The following is an 18,781-nucleotide window of genomic DNA, read 5'->3' as shown; positions in this document are numbered from 1 at the left end:
TAAAATACAGGGGTATGTCTGCACTGCACTATAAATCACACCAGGGACTGAGCCTCTCAGTTCACTGGACTAGAGCTGCAGAAAAGATGGCAGTTCTCCAGGACAGAGTGGTCCAGGATGGACCAGAGCAGAGCCCCAGCTAATCCTGTGTACTGTCTCTGCTACTAGAGAAATGCAGAAGGAGATATTTGGGATAATTTGCCTCCACATCCCCATGGTAGGGCTCAAACTGGTCTCTACTTTTTGCCAAAAATTCTTGGTTCTGTTAGTAACTACTTTGGGTCTGCTTGCTCTCTATCAGTGTCCAGTCCCTATCTCTATATGTGTCCTTGCACTGTGCTGGTCTCAGTGGGCTCATCCCTGGTCTCAGTGACATGCTGTGGCAATAAGTTCTCCAGTGTGATTACAGGAGATGCAAACAAATATTTTCTATGAGCAGCTATTAATTTGGCACTTTTAAATCACAAGGCACAAGCCATTAGTGTTATTGTGTGCATGCGCATGCTCAGAAGTTTGCATGCGCATGCTCAGAAGTTTGGACACACGTTGCCCATCTCAAGTGACTGTACATGACCACACACAGAGTGGAAAACAAACAGGAAGAATTAGAATTGCAGAGCTATGACCTTATTGGGATTACAGTAACATGGGAAGAAGTGCTGCCATGGATGGATATAGGCTTTTCAGGAAGGACAGGACAGGAAGGCAAGAAGGGATTATGCTAGAATGCACAGACCTTTGCCTTGGAATGGGTGATGAGCCAATTGAGAGCTTATGGGTAAGGATCAGAGGCCAGACCAACATGGGTAACATCATGGTAGGCATCTGCTACAGACCCCCTGATCAAGAAGAGGAGGTAGATGAAGCCTTCTTTAGACAGCTGGAAGAATCCTCATGATCAAAGGCCCTGGTATTCATGGGGGAATTGAACCACCCCAAGCCTGCTGGAAAGGAAATATGTCTGGGTGCAAGCAATCCAGATTTCTGGAGTGTGTTCCTAATGATTTTTTGACACAGGTGATTGATGAGCTGATTAGGGTAGATGATGTGTTCGAAATGACACTTGTGAAGAAGGAAGAACTCATTGGCGATGTAAGGTCAAAGGCAGCCTTGGCAGCAGTGACAATGAGATCGTGGAGTTCAATATCCTGAGAGAAGTGAGCAAGGCAAATACTTGAATTGCATCCCTGGACTTTAGGAGATCAGATTTCAACTTGTTCGGGGACCTGCTTGACACAAGAACTGTCCATTCTAATGTGCAGGAAGTTGGGTGATTGTGGCAGAAGGCCAGCATGGATGAACAGGGAACTCCTGACTGAGCTCAAACACAAAAAGGAAGTACACAGAAAGTGAAAATGGGAATAGGCTACCCAGGAGGAATAAAGAGACATTGCCAAAGTGTGCAGGGATGGAGTTAGGAAAGCCCAAGCTCAGCTGGAGCTGAAGCTAATGAGGGATGTGAGGGGCTTCTGTAAGTACGCTGGCAGTAAAAGGAAGCCTAAGGAAAATGTGGGCCTGCTGCTCAATGGGGCAGGGGACCTAGTGACAAAGGACATGGAAAAGGCCAAGGTTTTCAATACCTTCTTTTTCTTGGTTTTCACTAATAAGTTTTGCCCTCAGTCCTCCCAGGCAGGGCCTGTGAGAATGAAGCATTACTCACAGTAGAGGAAGATCAAGTTAGGGAACACTTAAGCCAATTGGAGATATACAAGGCCATGGGACCAGATGGGTTACATGCAAGGGTGCTGAGGGAGTTGACTGAAGTCATTTCAAGGCTGTTCTCTATCATCTTTGAAAGGTCATAGCAATCAGGGGAGGTGCCTGATGACTGGAAAAAAGCAAATGTCACACCCATCTTCAAGAAGAAGGATCCAGAGCACTACAGACCAGTCAGCCTCACCTCAGTCCCATGGAAAATTATAGACCAAATCCTCCTGGAAGCCATTTCTAGGCACATGAAGGACAAAAAAGGTGATTAGGAACAGCCAGCATGGGTCTACTAAGGGCAAATTTTACCTGATCAACCTGATAGCCTTCTATAATGACATGACTGGCTCTATGGTCAAGGGGAGAGCAGTGGATGCTGTTTACCTTAACTTTAGCAAGGCCTTTGACGTGGTCTCCCATAGTATACTTATGGGCAAATTGGTGAGATATGGACTGGATAAGTGGACTATGATGTGGGTGGAAAACTGGCTGTACTGTCATGCTCAAAGAGCTGTGATCAGCAGTAAAAAGTCCAACTGTCATCTGGTTACGAGTGGCATCCCTCAGGGATCGATAGTGAGGCCAGATACTGTCTAATGTCTTTATTAACGACTTGGGTGGTGGGATAGTGTGCACTCTCAATACAACATCAAATTGAGAGAGGAGCAGTCAATATGTTGGAGGGCAGGGCTGCTATTCAGAGGGACCTGGACAAGCTGGAGAAATGGACTGGCAGGAACCTTGTGAATTTCAAAAAAGGAAAATGCCAAGTCCTGAACCTAGGATCGGATAACCCCATGCAACAGGACAGGCAGGGGGCACTGGCTGGCTAGAAACCAGCTCAGCAGAAAAGGACCTGGGATCCTGGTAGAAAATGGAACAGGAGGCAGCAGTGTGCCTTTGTGGTGTAGGAGGCTAACCCCATACCAGGCTGTATTAGCAAGAGTGTAGCCAGCAGGTTGAGGGAAGTGATTATTACCCTTTTCTCAGCACTGGTGGGACTGCATCTGGAGTTCGATGTCCAGTTTGGGGCTCCCCAGTACAAGGCAGACATGGACATACTGGAGTAAGTCCAGCAGAGGGCCATCAAGATACTTAAGGGGTTGGGCACATGGCATAGAACGAGAGGCTGAGAGAACTGTTTTTTTTCAGCCTTAAGAAGGGAAAGCTCAAGGGAGATCTTATTTCTGTCTACAGCTACCTAATGGGAGGGTGTAGAGAAGACAGAGCCAGACTCTTCTTGGAGGTGCACAGTGGAAGGATGAGAGACAATGGGCACAAGTTGCAACATGGGAAATTCTGACTTGATATAAGAAAAAAAAAACCTTTTTCCCTATGGGGGTGGTCAAACACTGGAACAGGGGCCCAGAGAGGTTGTGGGATCTCCATCCTTGGAGATATTCAAACCTCAACTGCACAAGACCCTGAACAATCTGATCTAAGTGTTCCCTGCTTTGAGTCGGGGGTTGGACCAGAGACCTCCAGAGGTCCTTTCCAAACTACAATATTCAATGATTTAGCCCACAAAATCCTAAACAGCATCCAAAGAGATTTAACAATTCATGTTTTTGTCTGCTGAAGGAGAAGCAGCCCACTCTCAGCTTCTCCACACTGACAGATAAAAGCAGACATGTTTCTGCTCATCTTTGACCACTTAACATTCTTCTGCCTTTAGCCAAAACAGCTTATCTTATTCCACTCAGCCTATATTCCTTTCTTTGAGACACAAACCACAGGGCTCTGTTTTATTATTATTATTATTCCAGATTAAATGGAAACAATGAGACTAGGAAATAATGTGCTAAATGGAACAATCACACAGAAAAATTATGAGTAAAAAAGCTTCTTTGGTGACTGAGTAAATTATTGAAACCACAAGCCGAGCTACAATACCAAAAAAAAAAGTGAACAAAACCAGAGGCTGTATGAGCAAAATGTAAAACCACAAGTTATTATTACCCTGTATGAGACACTTTTTAAACGTCAGTTCAGAATACAAGATGGAATGTTGATTACCATGTCACAAAAAGAATGTTTACTGCCAAGGAGAGGGGACAATATGGGAGCAACATAAAAAAAATACTCCCTTAGAGAAATATAGGTTATTAAATAATGGTTTCTAAGGAGTGTTGCTAAGCTGTGATGATGGCAAAAAGTATTTAAGAAGCAACCCAGTACAGGGAGATAGATAGATTTAAAAGCTAAAGGAGGTTGTTAGTAAAGAGTAAACCTGGGAATGAGTTCTATCCCCCCCTTGCCACACTGCCAACCTGATTTACAGTCTATATTGGGATTCTGCTGATGCAGGAGGAATTGCAGGCATGCATCACAGCCCCCAAAGTACACAGGGCTGTGGGAGCAAGCATCAGATACAGCCAATTTGAATCATGCAAAAGGTAATAGAGCTGTGAAACTCCTTGCCACAGGATGCTGTGGATGCTAAAAGCTTATATGGTCACAAGTGGAGGCTGAACAAGTTCATGTAAACAGTTCATAAATATACATAAAACAGGAAATCCCTGAACTGAAAAGGGTTGGAGACTGAAAAAAGTATTAGGGGGAAGCATAATAGATGTTCCTCCTGTTCTTACTCTTCCCTATGCATTCACTTAGAACAGTGGATTAGAGGGATCTGTGTCTGACCCAGTACCACTGTTTTTATATGAGGTCAGAGTTCACTGGTGTAATTTTAGAGTAGCTTCATGGCTCCATGAAGCTGTTTTAAGTGTTACTAGATGATGAATCAGCTTTGACCTCTTTTATCAACCCCAGTAAGCCCAAAGACTCATGAGTATAGACATTTCTTGTGAAATCAGTGGCAGTAAAGGAAATATTCAAATTCAAAACCCACCCATGTTTGATTCTAGAGGAAGGAGGATGGAGGAGCATCAATCAGGTACATCTTATATAGGCAGAAAGGATATGAAAAGTCCTCTACAGAGCCATATCCATGGGATGAAAATTCTGTATTTGATATTAGGATTATTGGTAATTGTTTCTTTTCTTTGGAAATATAAAACAAATTATTTTCAAGTCTCTACTTCTCTCTCCCACTTACTTAAATTTTTGCATCGAGAAATAAGCAGAGATTCACCCTGCTAGCACATGCCTGTGCAAGCCTACAGGCATGCCAGTGGTGACAGGAACAAACTAATGCCAAGAACCACCTTCCAGGCTCCCAGCCAGCCAGAAGAATGTCCATCACCTATGCTCAGTATAAGAATAGCTCACCTGAGATAGCTTTGTTGTGGTGGCTGGCAGGAGCGGGCGACTGAACTTTTTCTGAGAGCCAATTGCAGCTGGAAATGGTGGTGCAGAGAAGACAGCAGCCACACAGTTTATCTTATTGATCCAGGTCTGCATTTCTTCTTGACTCCTGAGGAAGAAACACATATTAGACCACCTGTAGACTCAGCCTCTTCTCCATCTTTCCCTCCCCTTCAATGACATTTTTAAAAGAAGAATGTCCGGAACTGGACAAATCTTAGAGTCTGTTGAGCTTTGTGGCCTATCTTTGAGAGCAGTCAGTGTCAGTCATAGGCTGGCTCATGAATAGGTCCATAGCTCATCCTAGCATGCAGCATTCCCAGACTTGTTTTGCTGCTTTTCTGTGCTGTAGGAAATAGAAGGCTTGTGGAACTTTCCAAATCTGAATTAAGTTCCAGTGTCCTCCTGAACAAGTTGGGGGATCATTAATTGGTTAAACTTTGATGCTGTATCCTCTTGCATTAAGTTACACAAATCTGCCAATGTTCTTATGCAACATAACTTTTAGTTTTAGTACTGGCTGTTGCAAGGAATGGCATACAATGCAAAGCCAGAATGCCCTACTGTGTTCTCTCTGTCTTCATCCTTGCAGTATGGCTGCAGATTTTCCTAATCCAATCCAAGTGACACTGGTGACAGAGCCAACCAATGCTCTGTTTCAGCTGTATGTCCTAAGGTTTCATCTGTACACAATCTTCCAGGAGGTTTCATGTGGAGTTAAATGGAAGAGAAGGGCTCATGTAGAAAACTGATGCACAGATTTTTAAGGCCAGAAGAAAAAGGCCGGTCATCTGTTCTATCTGGATATCATAGGCTGAAGAATTTAATCTAATTATTCTTATATTGAACAGTAACTTTGTTTCTGACCAAAGTGCATTTCTAGAAAGGCATCCAGTTAGAATCTGATGAAATTAGGAGATGAAGAAGCCAAGACTGCCCTTGTATCATTTGTTCCAATGATTAATCACCCTGGCTGTTAGAAGTTTGTGCCTTGTTTCCAAATTTAATTTCATCTGGCTTTAGCTTTCAGACATTGCTTCTTGCTATGCCTTTCTCAGCTAGATTAAAAAGCTTCTTAAAACTTGACATTTACTCCTCATGAAGTACTTGTACACCATAATCAGTCTTAATCTCATTTCTGATCAAATAAATAGATTGAGACTCTACTTTAACCTGTCCCAACGTGAACTTGCCCCTCCCTCATCCCTCCATCCTTTCCCCAGCCCTTGGCTTAATTCAGCAGACAGAACTTACTGGGCTTGGAAAAGCAGGACCCTCCAATCCGCTGTTTTAAGCTTGAGGACATTGGGTCTCTTCTCATAGTCTGTTGCCTTGTATGCTAATGCATGATGCACACTAACTGCATTCTTCAGATCTTCCGCTGACAAAGCCTTTTCTGGCCTACATTCATCCTGCAGGAATTAACAGGGAAAAGTAGCTTGTATTTCTCCATGTGTTACTCCTCTTTCCTTAACCTAGGGAAAAACCTTGTTCCATATAGAGTCATGAACGCCATTAAAGCATATCAATTGAATGCAATTTGACTTCCAAGCACTTCCAGTTCCCACTGTTTAAGCATTACTGTAGTGATCCTAACTGGAAGACTATTGTACATCAAGGAGTTAGTGATCCACATAACAGTTAACCTGAGTAGGCACAGGCCTGTGCTGTATAACTTGGCCTTCAGGCCTGTGCTGTGCTGTACACATTCCTTGGCCGCAGGATAAACTTAGCCAGCTAATTGTAAAGGAGGGGCATGTAGGCAGCTCCCACTTAGCACTGGCATTTACACCACCTGCATGTCCTCATCTTTATCTAAAAGTGAAGCAGCATGTTCTCATGTGAACATCCTTTTGCTTGATAGTAGAAATGATGAATAGAATTGTTTTCTTCTAAGAAAATCCCATAAGAGCTCTAAAGACCAAAATGCCAGCAAACCTCTCCACGGACGGGATCTCTACCATGTGCTGTGCCCTAATTGGAGGTCCATCTGATGCTGCACAATGCAGGGTTCCCAGCATCTGAAGGGATGTAAAATTATCTATCCTCTTTTTTCTTCTTGTGTTAGCTCCAATAAATGGTATTTTAATCAATACCTTATGGAGTCTGAGCGCCTTTCTTACTGGGATCATAATGAACACTAGCCCCAGTGTCTTGCACTGGTGCACTACAACTATCTTTTAAATCTTTTTTTTTTTTTTGATCTCTTTGCAAGGGAGGGAAGTAGTTCCACTACCTGCTTGTCAGGAACAAGAGTGAACAGGGAGTGTCTGACTATCACAATAGCTATAGACTACTCATCTTCATTTCTAGAGTCCTTCATGGGCAGCCCCCCACCTCCACTGCTCAGCTGTTGGATCCTGCTTGAGTTCCCAGCCTGGGAGCCAGATTTCTATTTGTCTCAAACAACTGCCTTTGTATTTCCTTTTGGACAGACCCTCACACAATGGAGGAATCTCCCCATCAGTGCCTACAAAGCGAAGACAGCAACCCCTTTTAAATCTCTCCTCTTCCACAATGTTGAGGAAAAGAGTGGTTGCTCTGCCATTTCACTGACAGCACCACAGACCCAGCACCATCTCGTTTTTTTGTATTTCTGTCTGTACCCATCTATTGTTTTCATTCTTACAGGAACACAGAAGGAATTCCTTAGGTTATCAGACCTAGTTCCCTGTTACACCACATTACATGATCTCTTTTGAAAGCTCAGAGTTGTATATTCTTCAGGGCAAGGATTGCCTCTCTGTTTGGTGTCTATAAGTGCTGAACACAACATGGCCCTGATTTGCACTGCAGTAACAGTACCACTCATAACAGCAAATATTAAAAACAGGGAGCCAAACTCCCCTGTGTCATAAGCTCCAACCTAGGAACAGTTTTCAACTTCCTGAGCAGCAGGAGCTGGGCAAGTGGACAGTCATGGTGCTGGTGCAAGTTCAGTTTAAAGACCACCTGACTGTAAATGGCCTGTTGAATACAGGGCACACTAGGAGCCTTTTTAAAGAAAAATCACCCCCGGGAATGCTGCACCTGTGAAAACATACACAAAGTTTCTTTAAAAAGGCTGGAAGTAGCCTGTAACTGTCTCCATTTCTCTCCTTCGGTGATATCACAGGACTCGGTCTTGTCTAATATAGCACTCTGCCAAGTGCTAATGACTGCAAGACAGAAAAATAAGCCCGGGCAAGGGCGATAACTATTCTTATTTATTTATCACTTCACTTGAACACAAGAGTAAGAGACCAGGTTTAGGAAAAAACTGTGTGGAACATGGGGCTCTGTGCAGGGCCAACACTTGCTTAAACACCCAGAAAGGGTCAGACTCCCAGCTGGTGTCCATCCCTAAGAAGAACTGCTTAAGAGTGCATGAATCAACTTACATAGCTTATCTGGTGGTTTACAGACCATCACTGCAGCCAGAAGCAACTATGTTGCTGCCAAGCAGGGCATTTGTGATCTCACCAGGTGTATTGAGCATAAATTGCAGGATTTTGGTAGCAGGGGGCTGCCCTGTGTGGGAAGAGACCATGAACTGCCCTCTACCAGTCACAGCTGGTTCCAGCCAGCTCTGAAACAGATGAAAACAACATCGTGTGCCAAAATTTTGACCAATCAGAGGAGCACATGGCGCCTTTTCTCAAACATATTTAAGAAAGGGCAGTAGCTGCTAGGGGCAGGTGACACAAAAGGGCATGTGAGGAGATACGTGAGGACACACAAAAGGAAAGACATGAGGATACACGTGAAGAGAAACAAAAAGGAGACAGGTGAGAGGAGACAAAGGAGGACACACAAAAGGGGCACATGAGATGATATGTGAAGAGATGTGTTTGGAGAAAAGGAAGTAGAAAGGGAGGGGACACATGGAAGGGGACATTGTTGGGGACATGGCTGGAGATGCACTCTTGGAAGGAGGCACTCCATGCCAGAGGAGATACACCTCTGAGGGGACTGTGGCCCATGGAGGAACCCACAGCAGAGCAGCGCCCCCCCCCCCCCCCCCGAGGGACTGCAGCCTGTGGAGGAACCCATGCCGGAGCAGATACACCCTCAAAGGGATTGCGGCCCATGGAAGAGCCCAAGCCAGAGCAGAGGAGCAGTAAGAAGCAAGAAGAAGTGGAGGTAAAAGAGTAAGAAGCAAGAAGCAGCAGAAAGAAACCACTATGAACTGACCCCCCCCAACCTCCTGCGCTGCCCATTGCCTCACCAAAGGGATTGAGAGGGACTGAGTGTAATGTACAGTGAAAACAGGGAGAGTTGAGACTAGGAAGGGGGGGGAGGAGAGGTGTTGGACTGAAGCTGAGCCTGGGGAAGAGGAAGGAAAGGTGTTTCCCTAAGTGTTTGTTTACTTGTTTGTCTTCTTGTTTTTATCTCAATACCTGAATCAGTAATTAAAAGTTTATGTTAATTGGCAATAAATTAAATTAAGTGAAATTCCCCAAGTCAAGACTGTTTTGCCTGAGCAGATAGCTAATGTATGTATAATTGGCTGTCCACACAAGTTTAGTTTGAGGCCTGACAAGGCCATAAGCCACTATGGATCTGTGGCAGACAAAACAGAAGGGTAGAAGACTATTGCACATGTGGCAAAAGGGTAGCCCTCAATGTAATCAAATGCAACACAGGGGTTTTCAAGGTCTGGTATTCTGATAGTGAGAGAAGCCAAATCCTGACTTCTTCCAGATCTGGCCCAGCCATGTCTTGAAGATGGAGATAGCAAGCCCCCTGGTCAAGGCCCTTCTTCCATGAGCATGGAATCTGATTTATTTGGTGATAACTCTGGGGGAAATTACTGGGATTGCTGTCCAGGGAGACTAGGAAAGCTTCAGGGCCAGGAAATGAACTTAGACAGATCTCAGAAGCATGGCAGTCTGACTTTCCTCAAGGTACTGCCCACAGGTGTCAGCATTCTTCCACCAGCTGTTGCCTTGTCTGATGCCTCCCAGATTTCTGGGGAAGCAGAGTCCAACAGTTCACAACTTGCTCCAGTATCCAAAAGAACACCTTATTTGGACAGTCATAGAAACAGTCCTGATTAAGGATCCCTCCTTATCGACATGACAAAGGTCATGATAATTCTTGCTAATCCTGACGGATTGCCTGTCTGCAATTTACCTTGACAGCTGAGGCTCTACCAGCTCCTCCAAAGGCACTGGTCAGCATCCCAGGAGTGTCTTCAAAGTAGTTGGCCAATCTCAGGGAAAGCTGGAAGGATGTGAATGTGCTATCAAAATTCCTCCACTAAAGCCCTCAACTCGTTTAAGCTGGCAGGGAATGCTAACAGTGCAGTAACATCCTTATCTCCAGCCACTGACAGCACATACTCTGATGTGCTGGTATCAGCATAGAGGAGGGGTTGAGATGAAAGGCAGATCACTCAAGTTAGACCAAAGCAGTGGTGAGAGAAGCATATGAGAGGCCAGGAAGGAACTGTGACCTCTATATCAACTGAAAGCTGCTGCGAGTGCCACACACAACACAGCTACATGCTGAACTTATCTTTCTCAGAGTCCCAAAAAAATGACTTTTCCATCTTTTGCTGACCCACAATCTGCATGTTTCTAAATCCATTGTTGATAGACAAAAGAGTGACATTTGTCTTTTTATTAGCCAGTGTACTGTGGGTGGACATCTCCACTTAGCTACATGCAATGGTTATATATAAACTCCCTGTATGCACATGCCTAAGCAGGGTCGCTCTCACAATGACTTCACGTCATTCTGTCCCCTTCAGTCCTTTTTTTATTTTGCAATTTTTTTTGTTGTTAAATAGAAGAAACAGATCTGAGCAAAGTTATATAAAGAATACCTGAAAGTCCACAAGACTATGAAGTGCCTCGGCAAAGGGCCAATATGTTGAAACCTCCCCAGCAGAGTCCAAACAAGTCATGACAGCTCAAGACCTGCACCATTTGCCCAGAAACAATTTCTAGCAAGGAAGCAAGGTCAGACTTACTTTCTCCCCTTATAAACTTCTTTTCTGTACACACATCACATCCCACGTCAGTCTAGCAAACAGACATTGTATCAGGCTCCTACTCTGTGATTTCCTCTGGTTATAAACACAGAGGGCAGGAAATTAACCTTGGCCTGAAGATGCCCAGGGATAGGGCCAACATGTCAAAACTCTCATTTAATATAATATTATGCAGGCATGTTTAGTTGGCTAATTGCAAATGGTTCAACTGAGCCCTTCTGGTGGTCTTCATGCTCACTGATTCAGAAACCATCTCTCTCAAATCACTCATTTAAAAATAAAACAATATGCAGCACAGTAATTAGCACTGGAGCAGTTCAAAGGGGAAAAAATGTAAGCTCAGAGACTAGACTGCCTGAACAACACCCCCCCCCCCCCGCCTGATAAGTCTGAAGTCACCATCATTTAGGAACCACTCTCATATGTTGTCTTTGACAGCAAAACAAGGAGAACTAGATTGACATGAAAACAGAGTGAGAGCAGAATTGAGGCCACACCCACTGGGTGACAATAGCTGCTACAAACTATTAATATTTATATTAGAGTAGCATCTTAAGGGAATAGTTGAGGTAAGGATAAACAGAGAGAGCAAGAGAGAGAGAGGTGTAGGGTTGTGCACGTGTGTGCAGCACCTAGCACAGTGAGATTTCTCTCCGCTGCTTGAGCAGCAGAGGCAGGAGAATGACAGGTACTACAGGCTATGCCCAGCTACTACAGCGGCTGTGTTTAGCATCTCCTAGCACAGCACAGTTGTTCATTTCCTAGGCAAATGCACACCTACTTTATGCAGTATAGATTCTTTCCTCATTCTACTGCTCTCATTTGATGCGTCAGAGGCACTGGGAACCTCTGACAGGAGCTTGGATACTCAGCACCCTCCCAAAGGTGCTCTCTATCTCACAGGATTGGATGAGCTTTAAGCAGTGACCAAATTTTCCCCTCTATTTTCTTTCTTGATGCAAAATGATTCTAACACAGTTTGATGCTTGGGGATTAGAAGATGTACCTGTTTGCTAAGATGTGTTGAATGAGGCGGAAATATTTCAGAACAACATCCATAAGAATTTAACCATGTCTTTGTGTGTGTATGTACACATGTGCCCAAGGGACCTGTACGTGCATGCAAACAAACATGGTAAGCATACACAGTCTCTAGACCCTCTTGTACGGTCTCTGCTCTAAATCCCATATCTGTTCTGGGAGAAACCTCCTCTGCTGTGGTGAAAACATCCCTATGCTGCACAGTAGTACCTAGCAGATAACCTTCTCCCATTTTACAGGTTGCGTGGTCTTTCAGAGACTCAACCCCAGAGCTTTAGTCATGGAGTTATGCAAACAGAAATGAATGAAATGTTTAATTTTATTCAGTCCAGTTTCAAGACTCTCCATTTTGAGGGTCCTTATTCAACATAGCTGAGAAACGATACATTGCCAAGGTTATTCCAAAGAAATAACATGGCCATGATTCTTGGGTTATTGCTGATGCAGTATCTGCTACCCTGGTAAGTGCCAAAATATGGGCTGGATCTTGCAAGAACTCTGAGGCCCTGCTCTTGCAAACACTTTCACATTAGGCATGGAGATAATTCCACTGTATTCATCAGGAGGATTTATGTGTGTAAAGTAACTCTCCACATGCTGGCAGAAGACTCAGGTCCTTTTACCTTGAGTGAGTTACTTAATCTCTGTGCCTCTGCTCCCCTTCCCAGGCTTTGTGCCCACTGTGTGTGCATGTTGTAATGTTCTTGGGGCAGGGACTCTCTCTCACTGTTGAGAGAGGTGTAGGGTTGTGCACGTGTGTGTGCAGCACCTAGCACAGTGAGATTTCTCTCTGCTGCTTGTTTGGCACTTGGTGAAATGAAACCTCATTTCAGCTCTTCCCTCTAGAGATACAGAGAGAGTGTAGTGTGTGTGTGTGTGTGTGTGTGTGCGCGCGCGCGCATGTGTGTGTGCACGCGTGTGCATGTGTGTGTACACTATGCTCTAAGCACTGCATAATCAGGAGAGAAGGCAAACAGGCAAGGAAATTACTGGCAGGACTCCCATAGAGGCACACACTTTACAAAGGAGCAGTGGAGAGGGCCATAAGGGTAAATGAAGTGAAGCTGATAGCAGAGCAATACTAGTACATGCGCAATAGTGCTTTAAAATTAGAGGCAGGAGAATGGAACTAGTGATAACCCTCAACAGTGAGCTTCTCCTACAAGAGATAGGGCTTCCACACTTCCTGCTGACATATCACAGACAGAAACGGTTCATGTGTATTATACACTCCTCCTGCACGTATACGCACGTATAATATATGCACGTATAAAACCCTTTCAAAGGATCAGACTTCTACAGAACAGGGCTGTAGGGAACGGCGATCGGAAGATCTCGCGATGGCACGGAAAGAGGAAGGAAGAGGAAGGATATGACGTAGAGATAGCAGTATGCTTGTAGGTATATAAGCAAATACATGCGTACAATAAACGCCATTTGCAGCATCCTCATATTGGTGTCAGTGCTCATTGGCCCGGAGGCTGGGGGAGCCTCCGTGCCGTCTCAGGCGAACGGGAGATTGTCGCATCAGAAGGCGACAAGTGGTGACCCCGACGTGATAGCTGAGACGGCGGACCGCAGGCGGTCGAGAGGATCCGGATCATGGACGCGGTACTTAAGGTTGTACGCGTGGGTGCCCGGGAATGGGTGCTCTCTATGAGAGCGAATGCAGTTGCGAACTGCATCGGGCGGCTCCTGAAAGATGGAGCGATAGTTAGACCAGGGGACATTTTTTCCCCTTCTAACTGGGAGAAGTGCACTCGAGCACTTGCTCAGAGAGCTATGGCCACTAAGAAGGCCGCAGAGCTTAAGACGTGGGGAGATATAACGATCATTTTAGAAAGGACTAGGGAGGAGCTTGAGACCTGGCAGGCTGCCCGCGCGGCGCTACACATGTCCGCGGAAATGGCAACACAGACAGCAGCGAACGCAGAGGAGCGAACGGAGGCGATAGAGGGAGAGGCGATAGTAGGGGATGAAGTGAAAACGGAGAGTGTGGAAACAGACATAAAGGAGGAGGCGGTTAATCAAGAACCAGAGCAGGGAGAGGGGGAGGCAAAAACTCCAGAGGCTTACCCAATAACGCCCTCTTCTCCGCCTCCGCCGCGGTATCCGTGGAAAGAAATGAGGGCGATGGAAGGGGGAGAACTAGGAGAACCAGGAGACCTTTGTGGAGACCCAGATATGAAAAAGCCAGAGGCGGGTAGAGGAAAAGAAAGCAAGGTGAAAGTGAAGGAGGCAGAAGAAAAGGAAAGACCGCTTATAGTGGATGATCCCCGAGACTGGCTACCGGGGACCATGATTCGGGTGCAGTGGGAGGACGAAAGAAGAGAAGAAGCAGGGGAAAGACCAGAAGCAGGGGAAAAACCGAGGGTCCCGCACCCGGGAAAAAATGGCGCTGGCCGAGAGAGGAGTGGGTGTCCACCAGCATTGCGGAAGGAGGAGACTGAAGACTCAGGTGCAGCAACTAGGGCGGAGTTCCCCCCGCCGCAGTCAGAGGCGAAGGAAAAAAAAAAAAAAAAAAAAAAAGAGGAGGAAAGTCACAAGAGATATGGAGCAGATGTTTATGCTGCTTACAGCTCTGGAAGAAGAAATAGCTAAACAAAGAGGGCTATTAGAGGCAACAGCTAAACAAAGAGGGCTATCAGAGGCAGCAGCTAAACAAAGAGGGCCATCAGAGACAGCAGGTTTCACCCAAGCGGGAGGGGGAAAAGAAATTCCCCTAACAGACTGGAAACTGATAGCGACGGAATGTGCCCTGAGTGGCCTCAAGTTTCGTGCGCCAATAGGGGCCTTCCCAGTACGAGTTGCCCCGGGGGGGGGGCAGTGGAATGGATGCCCCTCGACCCAAAGACGGTACAACAGCTATTGAAAGCAGTGCAAGAACAGGGCCTGCGACACCCGGTGACACAGACGTTGCTGGACGCGGCGCACGCGGGAGGCCTAATACCGTGGGATTGTCGCGCCCTCGCGCGACTGGTTTTATCGCCCACGATGGTCCTTATGTGGAAAGAAGCGTGGACCTCGCGCTTGCAGCAGGCGTTGATGGCCGCACAGGCAGACCCGCAGAACCCACTGGGCCAATCCACCCTACCGCGGTTAAGAGGAAATGATGCGGCCATGGCTACACCCCAGCAGCAGGCAGCGGGCCTGACACCTCGGGAGATACTGGTGACAACAGAAGCATCTCGAAAGGCCTTTGATGATATTGGGCCACTGGTGCAGCAGGCAGAGCCATGGACGACTGTGAAGCAGAGAGTGGGAGAGCCGTTTGACAAGTTTTGTGACAGGCTACAGGCAGCAGTAGAACTTGCATCTTTACCAGATGCTGCAAAAGGAGCGGTGATGTTGGAATGTATCAAACAACAGGGCAACGAGTTGACAAAAGAAATCCTAAGAACAGCGCCTAAGGGAGCAAGTCTAGGGCAGACGATCAAGTACGTATTAGAACACCGGGACAAGACCACAGCCCTACAGATTGCTGCAGCAGTTATGGCAATGCCGGAGGTTAGAGCTAGAGGAGGTCCAAAGGGAGGCCCATGCTTTGGCTGCGGGCGAATGGGCCATTTGAGAGCACAGTGCACGAATAAGGGAAGTTACGCGCGCCCAACAAGGGGTATGGGGAGCCTTACATGCTGGGCCTGTGGAAAACCAGGACACAGAGCACGAGATTGTCGGCGGTCGGGAAACGAGAAGCGGGGAGGGCAACTAGGGGGCCACCCCTCCCCGGTGAGCCGGCTTCAAGTAGCCCCTGTCAACAACAACACACCGCTGATGGACAGCTCCAGCGACCAAACTCCGAAGGGAAACCCCGCGTGGCCCTGGTCTTAGGGTGTGAGAAGAGACCCCGAGTGAAAGCGCATCTGATAGGCCCACCAGGGGCGGGTCCTCCTAGCATCCCCTTAATAATGATGCTAGATACGGGGGCAGATGTTACATGTGTGCCCTCGTGGTTGTGGCCATCGAGTTGGCCAGCAAAAGTGGCAAGCTCGTTAGATGGAGTGGGAGGCAGGGCGGAGGCTATGATTTCTGAAACCGATATCACAATTGTATTGGAGGACCCGGATAGGCCTGCTCAGATCATCCGTGTGCGGCCGTACATAACTGCCATAGGGGAACCATTGTTAGGGCGAGATGCCTTATTGCAAAGCGGCTTTCACCTGACAAATTTAGGGTAAGGGCCACTGCCTACCTCCTCGGGGCTCATTTCGCTGTCCCGCTGACATGGTGCTCCAATGAGCCTGTGTGGGTAGAGCAGTGGCCATTGACAGCGGACAAATTGGCGGCTGCCCGACAAATAGTAAGTAGAGAATTAGAGCAGGGACACCTGGAGGAAAGCCACAGTCCCTGGAACACTCCTATATTTGTGATACACAAAAAGGATAAGTCTAAATTTCGATTACTGCACGACCTACGAGCGGTAAATCAGCAGATGGAAGCGATGGGTGCCCTCCAGCCAGGGTTGCCACTACCATCAGCAATACCAAAGAATTGGCCAGTGGTGGTGATGGATATCCAAGATTGCTTTTTCTCTATACCATTAGCCCCTCAGGACAAAGCTCGATTTGCCTTCACACTGCCCTCAGAGAATCTGCAGGAGCCAGCAGCGCGATATCAATGGACAGTCCTCCCGCAGGGCATGAAAAATTCACCTACGATTTGTCAGGCGGCAGTAGCTAAGGTATTGCAGCCGGTAAGAGCGCAGTTCCCGCGCGCGCTTATCATCCATTACATGGACGACCTCCTAATAGCTGCAGAGACCCAGCAAGAAACCGATCAGGCAGAACAGGCAGTAATTAACTGCCTAAATGAAGCGGGATTGTACGTCCGGAAAGCGAAAACGCAAAGGGGAGAATCTGTCGACTATCTGGGAACCACCATCCTCCCCAGAGCTGTAGTCCCACAGCCGATAAAGCTCAATAAAGAGATACGAACGTTGCATGATGTACAGCAATTGGTTGGAGCTCTCCAATGGCTGCGAGGGCTGATAGGTATTCCCAAGGAGTGGATGGAGCCACTGTTCGAGTTGCTCAAGGGCCACAAACCATGGGAACCGAGGCAGATGACACCGAACGCGTTAGAAGCCCTCCGAAAAATAGAAGATCTCATGGCAAAGGGCGGAGTAACGAGATACGACCCGGCCAGACCAATCAATCTGTACGTGGCAGTTACAAGAACAGGAGCCATAGGCGTTCTAGGACAAGGGACACCGGAGCGTCCGGAAGTCGTATGGTGGATAGTGTCAAACCAAATAAGTACGGCATACGTCACAATCGTAACAGCGTTGGCACAGATGATACAGAAGGGACGAACCGCCACCGTTCGGCACTTCGCGAAGGAGCCTGAGTCCATTTACCTGCCGGTAAAAAGGAATCAATGGGACAGCGTGGTCCAGAAACAAGATAGTATAGCAATAGCTTTAGAAGGATTCCCAGGAACAATCAGATTATCACCTGTGCTGGAGATGTATACACACCTCACCGTCCTTCGGCCCCATCTGAAAGCCCGAGTGCTACAGCGACCTGCACCAGGGCGCACAGTGTTCACCGACGCGTCATCGGTGACCAGGGCAGTGGTTGTTGTGTGGCAAGATCAAAAGGCCCAATGGCACCGAGTGAAGATCAGCGAGCCGGACAGTAGCGTACAGCATTTAGAGGCCCGAGCTGTGGTGCAGGCATTGCAAATGTGGCCAGAAGAGCATTTGAATGTAGTGACAGACTCCATGTTCGTCTTTAAATTGTTACACAACATGTCATATCCTGGATGGGCCGGATCGCCCATTGCGCTAATGCTAGAAGAAGCCCTACAACAACGGCGGGCCACTGCCTCTGTTATTCATGTTCGGAGTCATGAGGCAATCCAAGGAGTGTACCAAGAAGGCAACAATAAAGCCGATCAAGCGGCCAAAGGTGTGTGGACAGTCGCAGAAGCAAGGCAGGTGCACGACCTTCTCCATGTTGGTGCAAAAGCACTGGCAAAAAGCTGCAACATCCCCCTCACCACGGCTCGTGAAGTGGTTGCGGCTTGCCCGTATTGCCAAAAAACCCCCCTGTGGGGCGCCGGCATCAACCCCAGGGGGCTGAAAGGAAACCGAATATGGCAAACGGACTTCACAATGTGCCAGCGACTTCGACCACGGCCCTGGCTGGCTGTCACAGTAGACACACACAGCGGTATCATCGTGGCGACCCAACATAAACGAGTCACAGCGCGGGCGGCACAGTTGCATTGGCACACGGCAATGGCCTGGCTGGGTGCCCCAGAAACTATTAAAACAGACAACGGCACGTGTTTCACAGCGCAAAGCACGAGAGAATGGGCCGTACGGTGGGGAATTAAGCTAGTGCACGGTATTGCCTATAATAGCACAGGTCAAGCCATTGTCGAGCGAGCAAACCGCACTTTAAAGCAAAGGATCGAGATTCTTGGGGAGGGGGAAGGATATACACAAAGAATCCCCGCGCACAAACAATCAGAAATAATTATGCGCGCCTTATTCGGTCTGAATCAGTTCATCAGGGGGGAGGAGAACAAGACGCCAGCGGAAAAGCATTGGGTGGTCCGAGCGATGCACGAGGGACCAGACGTAAAGGTTCGAATCCCGGAAAAAGGGGAATGGGAAGAGGGGTGGCAGCTGGTAACCCAAGGACGAGGGTATGCAGCGGTCAGGCAGGGAGAAATGGTAAGATGGGTCCCTATGAAGTGGGTGCGCCCAGACCTCAGGGCAAGGACAAGACAGGAAGCAGAGAGTCAGGTGAATTAATGAATGTCTGAGTTTTATTGCAGGGG

General features: G+C 47.1%; 1 protein-coding gene across 3 annotated transcripts in view; it reads right to left on the bottom strand.

Annotated features, from left to right (window-relative positions):
* LOC135324148 (PH and SEC7 domain-containing protein 3-like) overlaps window positions 1-18,781 on the bottom strand; it is a 71,100-nt gene that overhangs the window by 17,646 nt on the left and 34,673 nt on the right. For all 3 annotated transcript variants that reach the window (XM_064499734.1, XM_064499736.1, XM_064499735.1), the window contains exons 5-6: window positions 6,229-6,386; window positions 4,939-5,083 (exon numbers count right to left, since the gene is read on the bottom strand). In XM_064499734.1, coding sequence (XP_064355804.1) covers window positions 4,939-5,083; window positions 6,229-6,386 — 303 coding nt within the window. The remainder of the gene's footprint in view (window positions 1-4,938; window positions 5,084-6,228; window positions 6,387-18,781) is intronic.

This window comes from Dromaius novaehollandiae, chromosome W, assembly GCF_036370855.1.
Source record: "Dromaius novaehollandiae isolate bDroNov1 chromosome W, bDroNov1.hap1, whole genome shotgun sequence".
Taxonomy (NCBI): domain Eukaryota; kingdom Metazoa; phylum Chordata; class Aves; order Casuariiformes; family Dromaiidae; genus Dromaius; species Dromaius novaehollandiae.
The sequence above is the reverse complement of the archived record's forward strand: the minus strand, read 5'-3'. Positions and strand labels throughout refer to the sequence as shown.